General features: G+C 40.2%; 1 protein-coding gene across 3 annotated transcripts in view; it reads left to right on the forward strand.

Moving 5' to 3' along the window:
• The window catches only part of CTNNBIP1 (catenin beta interacting protein 1), a 63,723-nt gene extending 52,050 nt beyond the window's left edge, over positions 1–11,673 (forward strand). For all 3 annotated transcript variants that reach the window (XM_038377179.2, XM_043499826.1, XM_043499827.1), the window contains one exon: positions 9,410–11,673. In XM_038377179.2, the coding sequence (XP_038233107.1) occupies positions 9,410–9,468 (59 nt within the window). In that variant the 3' untranslated portion in view covers positions 9,469–11,673. The remainder of the gene's footprint in view (positions 1–9,409) is intronic.
• Positions 11,674–16,058: the final 4,385 nt, after the last annotated feature.

Genomic DNA, 16,058 nt, shown 5'->3' on the forward strand with positions numbered 1-16,058 from the left:
ATAGAAAGCTAGGATGGTTGGGTTGTAGAGATAAATCAGCTGAGGCACTTAAATTGCTGGTGGATTATCTTGAAATAAGTCTCTCTACTTACATAAAACCCACCACAAGAATTTTTTAAGTTTTGAAGAGAGAAGAAATAAAGAAAACAATCAACAACTGTTAGCCAACCTAGCTTGTCTGCTGTGCTGGGTGTGATATCATCTGTGCTATTACTGTTGCTAGGAGACCTTGCTTGCTCTGGAATTACTTTAGCAAAGGCACCTTTAGTTTAAGAGGGGATGTATATTAAGGGAATAGGAAAGTTGGAGCAGATACCAAGACATGGGATGCCAAGATCAAGCGATGTCCTGCCCGTTCTGTTTAATTGTTTCAATGATGCACCAACTATCAGGAGCTCTCTGCATTTAAATTTCTCATATTATGCTTATTAGAATCCTTACTAGTAAATACTTATTTGATATGGAGGGTAATAGTTAAAAGATGTACCTCTTTATTTTTAAAAAGGAAAACACAAACATGCCAAAATGGCTCTTTAGCCCTTGGTTTTAATTCCCTTCTTGGATATATAACTTAAACAAATTGCCCTAGAGTATAAGAATTACTGAACATCAAAGTCATAAGTAGTGCTTTTGTTCTTTGAATTACGTTGGCACGAGGAATTGTGGTCTAGAGATTTAAGCATGAACATGGGAATCTGGACTCCCAGGTTCTGTTCCAGTCTTTGCTATTGACTGTGTGTGGTCTTGGGTAATTCTGTTTGTACCTCAGTTTCCCCAATTATAAAATGGGGATAAAACATACTGTGCAAGCCTCCAATAAAACTGGTACAGGACAAACTGTATTTTAAATAAGTCTTCATAAACTTGGTTGTCATCCTGTCTGTGTTTTCTTTCCTTACCCTTTTTCAGCTCTCTGAACAGAATTTTGTCTTAAAGCAATTAGCCTCTTATTCTTCATTGTCTATCCATTAAACAGCACAGAGACCAACTGATTCAGCTTCAATTGAGATGTAAGAGGTTTTTTACCAGCCAAGCCGAGCTGAGGTATCTCCAAGGGTGAGAGTGGGACCGTTGTTCAGTATAACACAGCTTTAAAAAAAAAAAAAAAAAAAAGTCACGGTACAGAAGCTGTAATATACAACTTCTGTCCCCAGTTCAACATTTCTAAGCTGCTGTGGATAGCAATATGACACCTCATTTTATGTAGTGTTCAGTATGTTTTGCTACAATGGGTACTGAACTTGGAGTTGGTCCATATCAACTGATATGGGGCTAGAAGAACTGTCTTATTTGGTACCCTATGTCAAATACTGTAGTTTCTCTAGTATAAATGCAGCCTGAATGTATGGCTGTATTTTCATTCCACAACCTCAGCTGCTGTTTGTCAGTGCCACTTGCATCTTCTGTTGCTTTGCTTCTCTGTGTAAATCCTTCAGAAGTTATTCTCCTAAATTCAAATACATTTGGAAGCAACAGAGCAACTTTTTGGTTGATTTTTGGGGAGTGGTAGTTATGCTGCCTTCTAGGACCAGAATAAAGAATGAATTAAACCAGCTTATTCAAAAGTAAAATTTTGGCTGAGAATTAATTTACAAAGCATGGTACTCATCCTTTCCCTCCCAACCAATGTATCAACCTCTAAAATTGCCCAAGTTACAAACTTGGGAGATCCACCCCTGCACCTTCTCAAAGTTCAGGATAACAATATTAAAGAATATTAAACTATCCTGATAATGGGAAGCAAGTAAGAGGCTGATATGACTGCATCAGCAGCTCTTTAATGAGCTGAAAATCAAAAGAACCCTACAAATAGTGGAAACATGGACAGTTTGCTACAGCTGAGTACAAAAGAATAGCACAAGCATAAAGGGACAAAATCATAGAAATATAGGGCTGGAAGGGAGCTCGAGAGGTCATCTGGTCCAGCTCCCTGGGGTGAGGCAGGATCAGGTATCTGTAGAGCATCCTTGATCATCTAACCTGTTCTTAAAAACCTCCAATTAATGGGGACTCCACAGCCTCCCTTGGAAAACTTTTCTAACTAGAAGGATAATTGAAGTTTTTCTTAATATCTAACCTAACCCTCCCTTGCTGTAGATTGTCTATTCTTGTCCTACCACTGGTGAACATGGAGAACAATTGTTCCCCGTCGTCTTCATAACAACCCTTGATGTATTTGAAGACTGTTGTCAGGTCCCTGCTCAGTCATCTTTTCTCATGACTAAGCAAGACCATAGGTCAGGTTTTCTGCACCTTTTTTTCCCCTTTTGTTGGTCTCTAGCCTCTTTCCAATTTGTCCACATCTTTCTGAAAGTGTGGCACCTGGAACGGGACATAATATTGAAGCTGAAGTCTCACAAGGGCTGAGTAGAGAGACTATTACCTGTTCTGTTGTATATATGACACTCCTATTAATACACCCCAGCCTTAAATTAGCCTTTTTCACAACTCCATGATATTGTTGGCTTCATTCACTTTGTGATCCACTATAACCCCTAGATCCTTTTCAGCAGTACTACTGCCTAGCCTTGAGGGAGGGGCCAACACTTTTAGCATTTCCTTGTCCCTGTTTAGATCCGCAGTAATTGGGATCCAGTAGACTCAGTTCACTGGTTATAAATACCATCTCGCTAAAATAACTCAGAAGATCGAGAGCAGAAACCCTCTCCTGAATAAATGGGTAGGGTCCACCTGGGGAACTAATGCATAAACACTTCTTAGTTCGGGGCTCACTCTCTGCTATTCAGTTGGCAAATACTGTGTCTCAGTTTGGTTAACCCTTGCCCGCACTAGACTAGTAGACACATAGATTAATCATACCATGAGAATTACAGGCAACATTGAAGCCAACAAAGCTTACATGGTTACCAGTCTTAGCCAGTATTCCTCCACCTAACATCCAGTGGTCAGAATGCAACCAACAAACTGACTATCAAGGTACAGCAAATGCCACACTTGCCACTGTTCAAGGATGTATGGGATCCACCTCGCCACAAACTGCCTAACAGAAATCCTACCTGGACAGTGCTACATACTTTCCATCCAGCTGATGACATCACTCCTTCACTGTGGCAGACACAATGGGAGAGAGCCTCTGCCATTACCAGGAACTCTTACATCACCATCAGGCTGGATGAACAGCTACCTGGTTTTGGGATTCCACACCACCTTTGGAGCCCACTTAGCAGGCTCATAGATTCAGAGGTACTAAGGTCAGAAGGGACCATTATGATCTAGTCCGACCTCCTGCACAACGCAGGCCACAGAATCTCACCCCCGCACTCCTGTGGAAAAACCTCTCACCTATGTCTGAGCTATTGAAGTCCTCAAATCATGGTTTAAAGACTTCAAGGAGCAGCGATTCCTCCAGCAAGTGACCCGTGCCCCACGCTACAGAGGAAGGTGAAAAACCTCCAGGGCCCCTTCAGAAGTAGCATGGTTAGCTGTGCTAAGGTCAACCATGCTTGGAGCATTCAGGACAACCCTGTGCTGCTGTGGAGGATGTTGCAGACATGCTGGATGATTGCGTTTTTCACGTTGGGCTCCCCAGAGGTCTTCTCAAGCTGAACACTGGTTCAGAGGCCATTGATTGGCTCAAGACAATTCAGATGGTTTATTTTAAACCTTGCCTTGCTTGTCTTACTCATATGCAGTTGCTATGTATATATTGCCTAGCCAGTTATAGCCTATTTTTTATTTGTGCATTTGATTTTTTTTTTCCTTCCTAAGTGCCTTACTAAAATTCTCTAGGTGCTTACAAACTTATTGTTTAATAATTTGTTCCAGTACCTGTCTTTAAACAGAGGAACAAAAAGGTCCTGGGAAATTATAGACCATTCAGTCTGATAACTGGAGGTATACTGGAACAATTATTAAACAATCAGTTTGTAAACACCTATAGGATAATAGCATTATAAGTAGTAGTCAACATGGATTTGTTAAGAACAAATCATGCCAAACCAACCTAATTTCCTTATTTGGCAAGCTTTCTGGCCTAGTGAATGGGGGGAAGCAGTAGATATGATGTAGCTTGATTTCAATAAGACTACACATTCCCCTATTTCATCTTCATAAGCAAACTAGGGAAATGTGGTCTAGATGAAATGGATCCACAACTGGTTGGGTCCAGTACTATTTGCTATTTTCATTAATGATTTGGATAATGGAATGGAGGGTATGCTTATAAAATTTGTAGATGACACCAAGATGGGAGGGGGGTTTGCAAGCACTTTGGAAGTCAGGATTAGAGTCCAAAAGGACCTTGACAAATTAGAGAATCGTTCTGAAATCAACAAGATGAAATTTCAGTAAAGATAAGTGCAAACATTCTTAAGTACTACACTTAGGAAGTTGTACAACAACTACAAAATGGGGAATAACTGGCTAGGTGGTAGTACTGCTGAAATGGATCTGGGGATCATAGTGGATCACAAATTGAATATGAGCCAGCAATGTGGTCCAGTTGAGAAAAAGGCAAATATCATTCTGGGGTATGTTAACAGGAGTGTTGTATGTAAGACAAAGGAGGTAATTGTTTCACTTGGCTCAGCACTGGTGGGGCCTCAGCTGGAGTATTATGTTCTGTTTTGAGCACTAATATTTGTCCACGTCTTTCTGAAAGCGGAGAGAGTCCAGAGGAGAGCAATGATAAAATGTTCAGAAAACCTGACCTATGAGGAATGATTAAAAAAACTGGTCGTGTTTAGTTTTGAGTAAAGAAGACTGAGTGAGATCCTGAATAACATTCTACAAATACATAGGCACTATTTTAAAGAGGACAGTGATCAGTTGTTCTCTGTCTACTGGTGGTAGGAAAAGAAATAAAGGGCTTAATCTGCAGCAAGGGAGATTTAGGTTGGATATTAGGAAAAACTTTCTTGCTATAAGGATAGTTAACTCCTGGAATAAGGTTCAAAGGGAGGCTGTGGAATCCCTGTCATTGGAGGTTTTTAAGAACAGGTTAGATAAACATCTGTCAGGGATGGTCTAGATATACTTGGTTCTGCCTCACCACAGGGGCATAAACTAAATGGCCCCTTGAAGGCCCTTCCAGACCTACATTTCTAAGATTTTATTATAAGATTCTGGTATTGGGTTGTGTTATATATGGAGGCTGCCCATGCACCTCTAATCCAAACTTCCCTCATCTTTAATTTCGCAAAGGGAACTACACAAAAATGAGGAGTTTAGTTAAACAGAAATTTAAAGGTACAGCACTAAAAGCAAAATCCCTGCAAGCTGCATGGAAACTTTAAGACACCATAATAGAGGCTCATCTTAAATGTATACCCCGATTAAAAAACATAGTAAGAGAACCAAAAAAGAACCATCATGGCTAAACAACAAAGTAAAAGAAGCAGTGAGAGGCAAAAAGGCATCCTTTAAAAAGTGGAAGTTAAATCCTAGTGGGAAAAATTGAAAGGAGCATAAACTGTGGCAAATGAAATGTAAAAATATAATTGGGAAGGCCAAAAAGAATTTCAAGAACAGCTAGCCAAAGACTCAAAAAGTAATAGCAAATTTTTTTTAAGTACATCAGAAGCAGGAAGCCTGCTAAACAACCAGTGGAGCCACTGGACGTTCGAGATATTAAAGGAGACTCAAGGACGATAAGGCCATTGCAGAGAAACTAAATGAATTCTTTGCATCAGTCTTCACAATTGAGGATGTGAGGGAGATTCCAAAACCTGAGCCATTCTTTTTAGGTGACAAATCTGAGTAACTGTCCCAGATTGAGGTGGTGTTAGAGGAGGTTTTGGAACTATAACACAGTTCAAAAAAGAACTAGATAAATTCATGGAGGATAGGTCCATCAATGGCTATTGGGCAGAAGCTGGGAATGGGTGATGGGATGGATCACATGATGATTACCTATTCTGTTCATTTCCTCTGGGGCACCTGGAGTTGGCCATTGTCAGAAGACAGGATGTTGGGCTAGATGGATCTTTGGTCTGACCCAGTATGGCCGTTCTTATTTTGTGGTGTTCTGATGCAGCATTTTGGTTCACATTCATCTCTAGTAAGAACACCTGAAGAGTTGCCTCTCTGAGTCTTCTTTAAGTTAGGGAGGGGAGAGAGAAGAATCAGTGAGAAGATTGCACTCAAAGTTTCCTCCTTTGCAGTTTAGTCCTATAGTTAGAGGCTTCAAAGGAAACCTAAATAAAGGAAATAATTAGCTCATGCAGGCCTAATTAGTTCATGAAGGAAAAAAATACTGTGCTTGTATTCTGTTACACTTAAATGGCAAGGATCAGTTTAATGGTTGGTCAAATTTCAGAAATTGTGTGGGTAGTGGCTGTTAAGAGTATGTTCTTTAGAAAAAACAAAGTTTGTGATTTTGATAGTTGGCACTATGGGATCCACAGATGAAAGTAGCATTTGCTTTTATTTGAGTCTCTGGGGGCTGAAGTTCTGAAACAGATTAAAAATATTGCACAGTTAACCCCTAGATGGCTTGTTTTATGGTCTTATCTAGACTAAAGAGATTTATTTATAGCACTGCCTTATGACCAGTCCACATGCTCTCATTTCCCCAACATTCTGAAGACATTTATCTTTACATGTCACCTTGTGCTCATCTCTGAATACTTAGGAGTCCAGAGAGCAGATTGGTTTGTGGATGGCCCAAGAAGAAATGTCATTTGAAGAATAAAAATCATTTAGAATGGGATGTTTTCCATGGGATTGGATAGCTCGTGTGGGTAATAGTTAACTATAGATTCTTTTGCCTGTAAATCACAAGTTCAAATCCCACCCAAGTCAGTAGTGAGTGAATGAGGCTATTGATTTATGTGAAATGAACTAGGTAGGTCTCAGGTCAGTTCTCCCCTCATGTTAGGCATGAGTTAAGTGATCATCAGCAACTGACAGCCTCAGCCAAAAGGCCAAGGATTGAATAGGTCATGGAGACCAAACCGTGCAGGTGGCTCCTTCAGGTCTTGGCTGAAGCACTTTGGAAGCGCAGGGTGAGGACCTTGTACAGCAGGGCAAGCCTATTTTGTGGGTTAATAGAGGCCTTGAGTTTCAAAAAGAGTACTCTGTGTACTGTTAGGGGTGTAACAAAAATGTTTGTCTCTTAATATACTTAAGGAGCTCACAGATCAATGATGTCCAGTGCTATCTAACTCTACAAAATTAAGAGGAAAGCTAAACATGGCTCACAACTTGCGTTCCTTAGAAGGTAGCAAAGTTTGCAGATACAAAATTACTCAAGGTAGTTGAATCCAGACGAGACTTGGAAGAGTTATAAAGGAATCTTACAGAACTGGGCAACAAAATGCCAGATGAAATTCAATATTGATAATGCAAAATAGTGCACATTGGAAAACATTACCCCAACTATACATGTAAAATGATGGAGTCTAAATTAGCTGTTACCACTCCAGAAAGAGATCTTGGCGGTGTCATGGATAGTTTTCTGAAAACATCTGCTCAATGTGCAGCAGCACTCCAAAAAGCTAGCAGCATGTTAAGAACCATGAGGAAAGAGAGGGATAATAAGGCAGAAAAATTCATAATGCCGCTATATAAAGCCATGATGGTGCCCATGCCTTGAATGCTGTATGCGGTTCTGGTCCCCACATCTCAAAAAAGTTATATTAGAACTGGAAAAATGCAACTAAAATGATGAGGGGTATGGAACAGCTTCTGTAAGAGGAGAGTTTAGAGAAGACTGAGACTGTTCATCTTAGGAAAGAGAAGACTGAGGGAGGATATGATAGAAGTCTGTAAAATCATGACGGGGGTGGAGAAAGTGAATAAGGAAGTGTTATTTATCCCTTCACATAACGCAAGAACAAAGGGTCACCCAATGAAATTAATTGACAGCAGGTTTAAAACAAACACAATGAAGCACTTCTTCACACAATATACAGTGAACCTCTGGAACTCGTTGCCAGGGGATGTTGTGAAGGCCAAAAGTATAACTGGATTCAAAAAAGAAATACCTAAGTTCATGGAGGATAGGTCCATCAATGGCTGTTAGCCAAGATGGTCAGGAATGCAACCCCATGGTCTGAGTGTCCATAAACCTCTGACTGCCATAAACTGGGACTTGACAACAGGGGCTGCTGGATCACTTGATAATTGATGTGTTCTGTTCATTCCCTCTGAAGCAACTGGCACCTGCCTCTGTCGGAAGACAGGATACTGGGCTAGATAGACCATTGGTCTGACCCAGTATGACCATTTTTATGTTCCTCAATTATACACCTTACCAGGTGAGAATCTAATGTGTCTTGAGTTTTGGAGCAACTCTGTTTGGCAACACTTGGACTTGTGAGCCAGTGGATGTGCATATATGATACATATCCCTCACTGTGTCTGTTAATATTAACAACTTCTCAGTGAAAGGACATAAGATGTTGACAACTAGAACTGCACTTATCAGCCACACCATATAGCAAAACTGAATTTGCTCAGCTGGCCAGCATTAAAAATATCTACAAGCAGCCAGAGCGAAGTGAGAGAAAAGCAGTCTTCAGAAATAAATTTGAGAGAACGTCAGGATGGTGTCTGGGACTATCTCTGGAATAAACAAGGAGTGGTTTACGTGGATGCAGTGGCTGGGGGGAGGGCTGGAAAACAATAGATCTGGGTTCTGCTCCGTTCTATGCCACATTTGGCAGGTTTTGGTACATGAGACTCTAAGCAAGCTATTGAACCTCTGTGCTTCAGTTTCTCCATCTTTAAAATGAGAATATTATTTACCTTCCTTACACATGTTGAGGCCGAATTAATGTTTAGAAAGCACTTTGATTCCCTTGAATGGAGGGTGCCGTACATGCTCACATTATAACCATGGACAATGAAAAGCCTCTCAACAGGCCTAACAAAATAGTGTAGTCCTAGTGTGAAGGAAATTCCTGTTAAGAATAATGAAGGCAGGCTGCAAAGAGTAACCAAAATATCCCGTTAAAGAGAAAATGATACATAGGGCAACAACTCCCAAATATCTTTTTATTGAACAGCCCCATTCTTCATGCTCTAGGATAGTTCAGCAAGGTCCTTTTGAAGTACAGGGATCTGAAGGATGATGAGACCAGCAAAGAATTTGCAAATTTTAGTGCTTCCAATTCTTTCAATATTTGGTGGCTTTTTTTTAAAAGCTCCAGCTCCTGGAGGTATGTGAAAACTGGAGACCGTCCGCAGTCATTTTTTTAAAAAATGAACAAAAATTCTAATCCTTGCAATTGCAGAGAAAACCTTGAAAACATGAAGCCTAAATCTTCCAACACCAGAATGCAAATAGGAACCTAAAATGTATTATTTTTAAAATCCTCACGACTTTTTTGGGATCCTGACTCATGACGTTTTAAATTTTCGGGATTGACAATACTGAAATTCAATCCACTCCCTATTCTCTGAATGCAGAACTCTTAGCTCCCATTTTTTTTATATGTACTTACAGGTGCTGAGGACGTGGTGATGGCATTTTCCCGATCAGAGACGGAAGACAGAAGGCAGTAATTAAAGGGTGTCTGAGCAACACAGAGCTGGAGAGGGCAAGGAGATTCCTGAAGACAGAGGATGGCAGAGCATTAACAAGTTCCTTTGCCCACCCCTAATTTTCCATGGCAGCCCTTGCCCTTTTCCTTTTAATTTTGCTTCCCTTTGCCAACTCTCTGAACACACCTGACAGCTATCTGTTCCTGTACACTGTTGCTACTCATCTGGGCTGTGTTATCAAGGAGGAAGCTAGCAATGCATTTACAATTGGTTCAAAGGGACTGACTCTGTTTGTGATTGGCTAAAGGAAGACAACTTTTTAAACTTGACCAATGGAAATCTTTTCTTTTAGTTCTGATATTTTATATTTTAAAATAAGTCTCTTGACATCCTTCTTCTAAAGAAGCTTTTCAAGCTCTGGTGCTTATTTAGGTCATATTTGTGAATTTTAACAGGGTTTGGTTGGCTGCCTAGAACTGGAATTGAATTGATTGGCTGATAATGCTAATGTTTTCTCTAGATTGCTTGCAGGTATTTTGCTAATATCAACAATTTCATTGCAGAAAGTTGATTTTTTTGGTGCATTGGTTATTACTTTTCACTTATTGACCTGAGGGGAAAAAAGACAAATGTTCTTTGCAATATTTATTCACCTAACACACTCTTGCAAACGCACACACTCTTGCTTTTTTGGATTGGCTTAAGAACTGTGTTTTTAATTTCCTATTGGCTCCAAGGTCTCCCATGCAATCAGTTTTTCCATACTTATCTGCTCTATGGCTTCTGGCTCTCTTGGGAGCATGTGTCAAAAACCTATTTACTTTAATAAGTCTACCTGTTGCAGCTGGAATGTGGAGGTCTGCAGCTCTGCCTCTGCTTTGCCTATGGGCTGTATCAATGAACTGCTGAAAAAACTTGGCATTCGGGTCGCTTTTCTCTTTTGCTTCTGACAGAGGAGCTGTAGATTTGTAGGAATTGCAAAAAGACGAGATATGTGGCTGAGACATTAAATTGCCAAATCTGTATAGCATATAAATGAATTGTGTAAAACAGTACATACAGCTCCACTTTAACCCTTTAATTGCTGCACGGGATTTAGCTCTCAGATAGGGGAACATTACCACCCATGATCTTATATCCATGTTGCACTGGAATACAATAAGCAAAGTTTCTTATCACCTGCAGTATTATGTGCAGTATGGCTCTAGTACCTGCAACAATTCAGTGATATGGAAGTCATCTTTCTCCAGGATTAATCAGTTTTTCTGTGGCCATTGTTCTATTGGTGTCAGTGGGAATGCACTAAACTGCCCAAACATGAGTGTACATGTGACATGCACAGATTCACAGTGCTGGGAGAAGAAGTAGGGCCTTCGTCCGCAGTGAAATTTTAAAAACATGCACTCATTCTTCAGGAATCTGCACAGTGAATATTAAAATCCTGAGGTACCTAGTGCTGCTGCCTAAAACCAAGCACTTCATTCTCTATTATGTGCAGTAAATTTTTACACTTCTAGATTTTGTTGTGGGTTGCACTGATTTAAGATATTTCAAACTGTATTTAAATAGAAATCCATTCACCTGTACCTGGTTTTCATGCGATTGTTAATTATTTGGAGTAACAGCTCAGGATCCTGGCTGTGACTACTTGACAGTTCTCATGACATGCAATTATGATGATACAGATGTTGTTAAAATCTCAAAAGTGAATAAACAGGAGAAACCATTTGAATATGTGTAGGAGAGAAGTGGGGACTTTATTTTGAACAAATAAACATTGTGTAAATGGGAACAACTGTAATTCTATCTATGAAAAAGATCCTTTTGATTCAATTGCATCTTTGTAAAGTTTCAATGTGAAAGTTAATCTCTTACCTCAATTTATTGAGGCTGGATAAGATTTCCCTGTATTAAAATGAAACCAGCAATGAGCCCAATTGGTTCTTGTGATCTGAACTAAGAGGCACTTTGATTTTAACTTTGGTGCAAAGGGGGCAGCCCTTAAAGGGTTAATTTAAGGTGATATGTGTTTCTGGCCACTGGCTGGAATGAGGGGGCTGGATTGTAGTGGCCTGTTGTTGTCAAAGCTAACATGCATACTCCATGTGTATCTATGGCATTTCTGAGCTGTTACATCTTTTTAAGAAAAGTGAAGTGTTTCTGTGGTTTAATCTTTTGACTAAAAATGTAACTGTTGGGGGGTGGAAATACAGTTTTTAATAGCTACTCTTGTTTCTTATTGATTTATTATTATTGGGAACTCACTAAATGCAAAATATCCATGTTGCTCTTGTGAAAGATTTACCTGTAAAGTCCAAACTTGGAAGGGTTCAGTAGGCATCTCTGATACAGATACGCTGAAAACAGGATAATGTGGAGTTCAGATGCCTGAACAAATATATTCACATCAGGATATTGCTGCCATCTCTTGTATCTGTATACTGAACCTAAGTTGCCTGGCATACTTATTATACCATCCTTCCTCCCCCTCCCACCTCAATCTCATTAATTTCCATTGGCTACATGTTTTAGAACAGTGTTTTCTTACATTGAAATGGGGCCAGAGGATTCTGGGGGGAGGGATAGCTCAGTGGTTTGAGCATTGGCTTGCTAAACCCAGGGTTGTGAGTTCAATCCTTGAGGGGGCCATTTAGGGATCTGGGGCAAAAATTGGGGATTGGTCCTGCTTTGAGCAGGGGGTTGGACTAGATGACCTTACAACCCTGATATTCTATGATCTGTGATAAATTACTTTTGTATGTTGGGGGGAGGCAGAGTATGGTAGAACTCTTAACCCCCTATGGTCAAGTCCAAAGTGCTCCTGTTGTACCTCTTCTGAAAACCAGATTTGCCTGTTAACCCTGGAGTTGTGAGGAGTGGAAGAAAGGGCACAGAGCAGTGGGGACTGACTTTTTTTTAGTGTACAGAACACTTTCTATAGCTTCCCTTTCATGCTTCAGCCTGTCTTGTGTAACCAATTTCTAATTAAAGGTTGAGAACTCCAGCTTCATGTGGGCCAGAGGTGTGAATCTAAACTGAAAGACATGACTCATGAGCGGGTATTGCCAACCCCAAATGTTCAAAAATCATGAGTCAGGCTCAGCAAAAATCATAAGATTGGTTTAAAATCATGAGATTATGTAAAAATAATAGATTTGTTGTTCTTTTCATTTAGCTTCTTTTTGAGTCTTTTTAGGGTGCACTTTGGTCACATTTTGAAGCTTTCTCCATAGCCACAAGGGTTAGAAACTTGCTTTTTTCTGTCAGAGTGAAAGCTGAAAACATCACGTATCCACTTGACTCTAGGAGCTGGGACTTCAAGGAAAACTATAATTATCATGAGACTCGTGACAAAATCATGAGACTCGTGACAAAATCATGAGTTGGCAACACTGAGTATAACACACAAGTTGAGGTCAGAGAGCCCACAAAAGATGTACTTAGGCATTATGTAAAGTGGCAGTAGGGGTCTCTAGATGGCTACTTGAATAGAGCAGATCTGAAATCCTTGGGTGGAAATCTTTGGGAGAGCGCCTCGTGATACCCCATATACTTTAGGGTTTTTTTCTCTTTCAAGAGCTCATAACTTGCCCCAACAATGTAGACAAACCCAACTAACTAGGAAATAGATTGAAACCTGTGGTAATGCTAATTCAGCATCCTCTGAGAGCCTGGCTGAGCATGAAGGACAATGGTTGAGAGCGAAAAACAGATTCTGCCTTTCACTTCAGAGTTCAGGGTTGCTGCTTGTATATGCAGCAGGAGTAGAACAGATTAAAGACCTCTCCTTACCCAGTTTAAGCACAATGTGCACTGGAGTTTACAGACTGGGGCATTTAGGAAATTTAGGAACGGAAGGAAACACTCCTCCTGTCTCTTCAGGTGGGTAGCAATTGCTGTAATTTTGCTGAGGTCATCGCATCTGTGAGCATTGCCCATTGTAACAGAAGAAAATGAGACTACTTATCTTTTATGTCAGCCTTTAGGCTGATCCTTTCAGATCCCTAAATAAACCCTATAGTAAGAGAGCATGTGAGCTGCTGGGAGGCATAGATGTCAACCTGTGAAGACTTAGTAATAGGGATTCTTGGAGGGAATGGTTATTTGATATAGTGAGGACTGATAATGGGATATAGAGCCTTTCCCTTTTAAGTTGCTTATTCCAATCCATCCCAGGTAAATAGTGATCAAAAGTTGTCATTCTCCGATGGCTGTTCAGTGGCCTGCATGAAAAGAGTTATGCAGTCTCAATGGCAGTGCACTGCCCACTTCCCAGGTGCCCATACTGTTAAAATGCCCACCTTAATAGTCTTGGGAGAAATCAATGAAATAATAGCTTATGAAAACCTACCTCCCTTGGTCACTGCTGGTCAGGGTTAGGGAACATTTGTGGGGTGTAGGGTGGGGTAAATTTTTACAGCCACTGATGATCCTGTTCTGAGGATAAATAAAGAAATTCAGACTTCAGGGCTGTCAACATTTTAACTTTTTTTTCAGTCATTAAATTCTAATGACAAATTAAGCAGAGAAAAATAAGGGCCACTAAATGGGAGGTTGCAAGTCGATGTGTCTTGCAAATCTGACTTACAAAACAAATATCTAACAACATTTGTATGAGGGTTACTGAATAATTGAGGAAACATTTACACCTTTGGAATATTTTAAGACTCTAGTTTTCTTCCTTTTTAAGGACCATGTGGTATGGCTGACCACAAGTAAAAGTTGTGACACCAGGGCCAGCACAATGCAATATATGACCACTGGAATAATTCTCTCTCAAATCCTAGATGGTTTGTTGTGTACTCTGGTGGTTAGTAGTTAAGAATTCTGGGTTTTATTCCAGCCTCTGCCAAAGATCCACTGGATAACCTTAAGCAAGTTTTTTCGGCATGTCTGCCTCATTTTTATCCTACAGAGAAAAGGGTATATTAATACCTACGCAGAAGTGTTGCAAAGCTTAATTGTTTGTAAGGTGCTTTTAAGAACCTCTTCTAAAAGGTGCTGTAGAAATGCAAAGTAGTAGTATTAGACAGAGGAATGACTGGAATACCAAAGCATTGCTATGTAGCACATGTAGTATGTCCTGCACTAGTGGGGTTTTTACTGTGTACAATTGAGCTTCATGTTGGATTTGGACCAGTGCTGTTGGCTAACCCAGAGACCCACCTGTTCAAACACCTGTATGAAATGATCACCTCTTAATGTAGGTAATGCTGAAATCAACGGTGAGGTTAGAATAAAGGTAGAAGTTAGAAGTGTAAAAGAAAAAGAGCCCTTTAGTTTTCTCCTGACCTATTGCATTTGAGTTGGTAGCTGCTGCTTTAAAAACGCATATCAAGCTTTTGCCTTTCAGAAAATTTAAGGAAACAAGATTTATTTTTTAAACTCCTTTAAATAAAATGTGGTGTTGCTTTCATTCTGGCCTCTTAGTCTTTCTCAGTCATTTGCCTCACGTCTTCTGTTGATTAGTGTAAAAATTCCCATCAACTGGGCCTGTCGCTTCAGTAAACTTGGTGCTGTACCATGTAACTATAGTTAAAGTTGCATTATAAATCATTATATGGGGTTGAATTTGGTGCTTGCACAAGTGAATAGTCCTGAGTTGAACCAGGCACAGTGCTGGTGTGTCTAGACTAACTTCTTCTCTATAGCTTCCCATCCACTAACACTATAAGTTTTTAATACCTTATTTGAATATTGAAAATTTTGCTCTCCCCTGCATATGTGCAACCCCTTCATAGTAAATTGCATGCTGACGTGCACCTCCTGAAGTTCCGTTCACTTTAGTATTCATGTTACATTGCAAATGTCCCAAGTGTACCTCCAGGATCATGCAACTGAACTAACAGCCACAGTTCTGGATGATGAAGATTACACTCTTATCAACAGCACAGGTTTCAGAGTAGCAGCCGTGTTAGTCTGTATTCGCAAAAAGAAAAGGAGTACTTGTGGCACCTTAGAGACTAACAAATTTATTAGAGCATAAGCTTTCGTGAGCTATGAGCTGTAGCTCACGAAAGCTTATGCTCTAATAAATGTTAGTCTCTAAGGTGCCACAAGTACTCCTTTTCTTTTATCAACAGCACAGTGTCACTGAAGCTAATTTGGTTAACCCCATCAGTGAGGTAAAAGACACTGAATTTGACCAATTGCTTTCAGTGTGATTGCACAGGGATAACTGAAAGAATGTGGTGTTGGAAGGGCAAGAATAGAATAGGTGGGTATCGGGAGAAGGGAAACGGCAGAAACCATGTTCCAGACTGCAACGTGGATTAATTTTTGACTTTAGCGTTATTCAGGGTATCCCTTTTAGCAGACAGGTAGCCAGTCCCAGTGGATAAGGCACTGGACTGACAGACAGGAGAGCTGGGTTCTATCTCTAGATCTGTTCTTGATTTGCTGTGTAACCCTGGGCAAGTCACATAACTCTGTAACTCAGTTTTCCCCTTTCTCCCTCACCCCTTGGACAACACCAAAACCTAGGGATAACAAGTGTTACACTAGGGTTACATTATTGTTAGACATTATCAGGGCAAGGAGATGGTCTGGCTGCTCCAATCCATGTTCGAGCCTTCTAGTTTCTGCAGTTGATATCTGGTGAGTGAAGGCTT

This window comes from Dermochelys coriacea, chromosome 18 (genome assembly GCF_009764565.3).
Source record: "Dermochelys coriacea isolate rDerCor1 chromosome 18, rDerCor1.pri.v4, whole genome shotgun sequence".
Taxonomy (NCBI): domain Eukaryota; kingdom Metazoa; phylum Chordata; order Testudines; family Dermochelyidae; genus Dermochelys; species Dermochelys coriacea.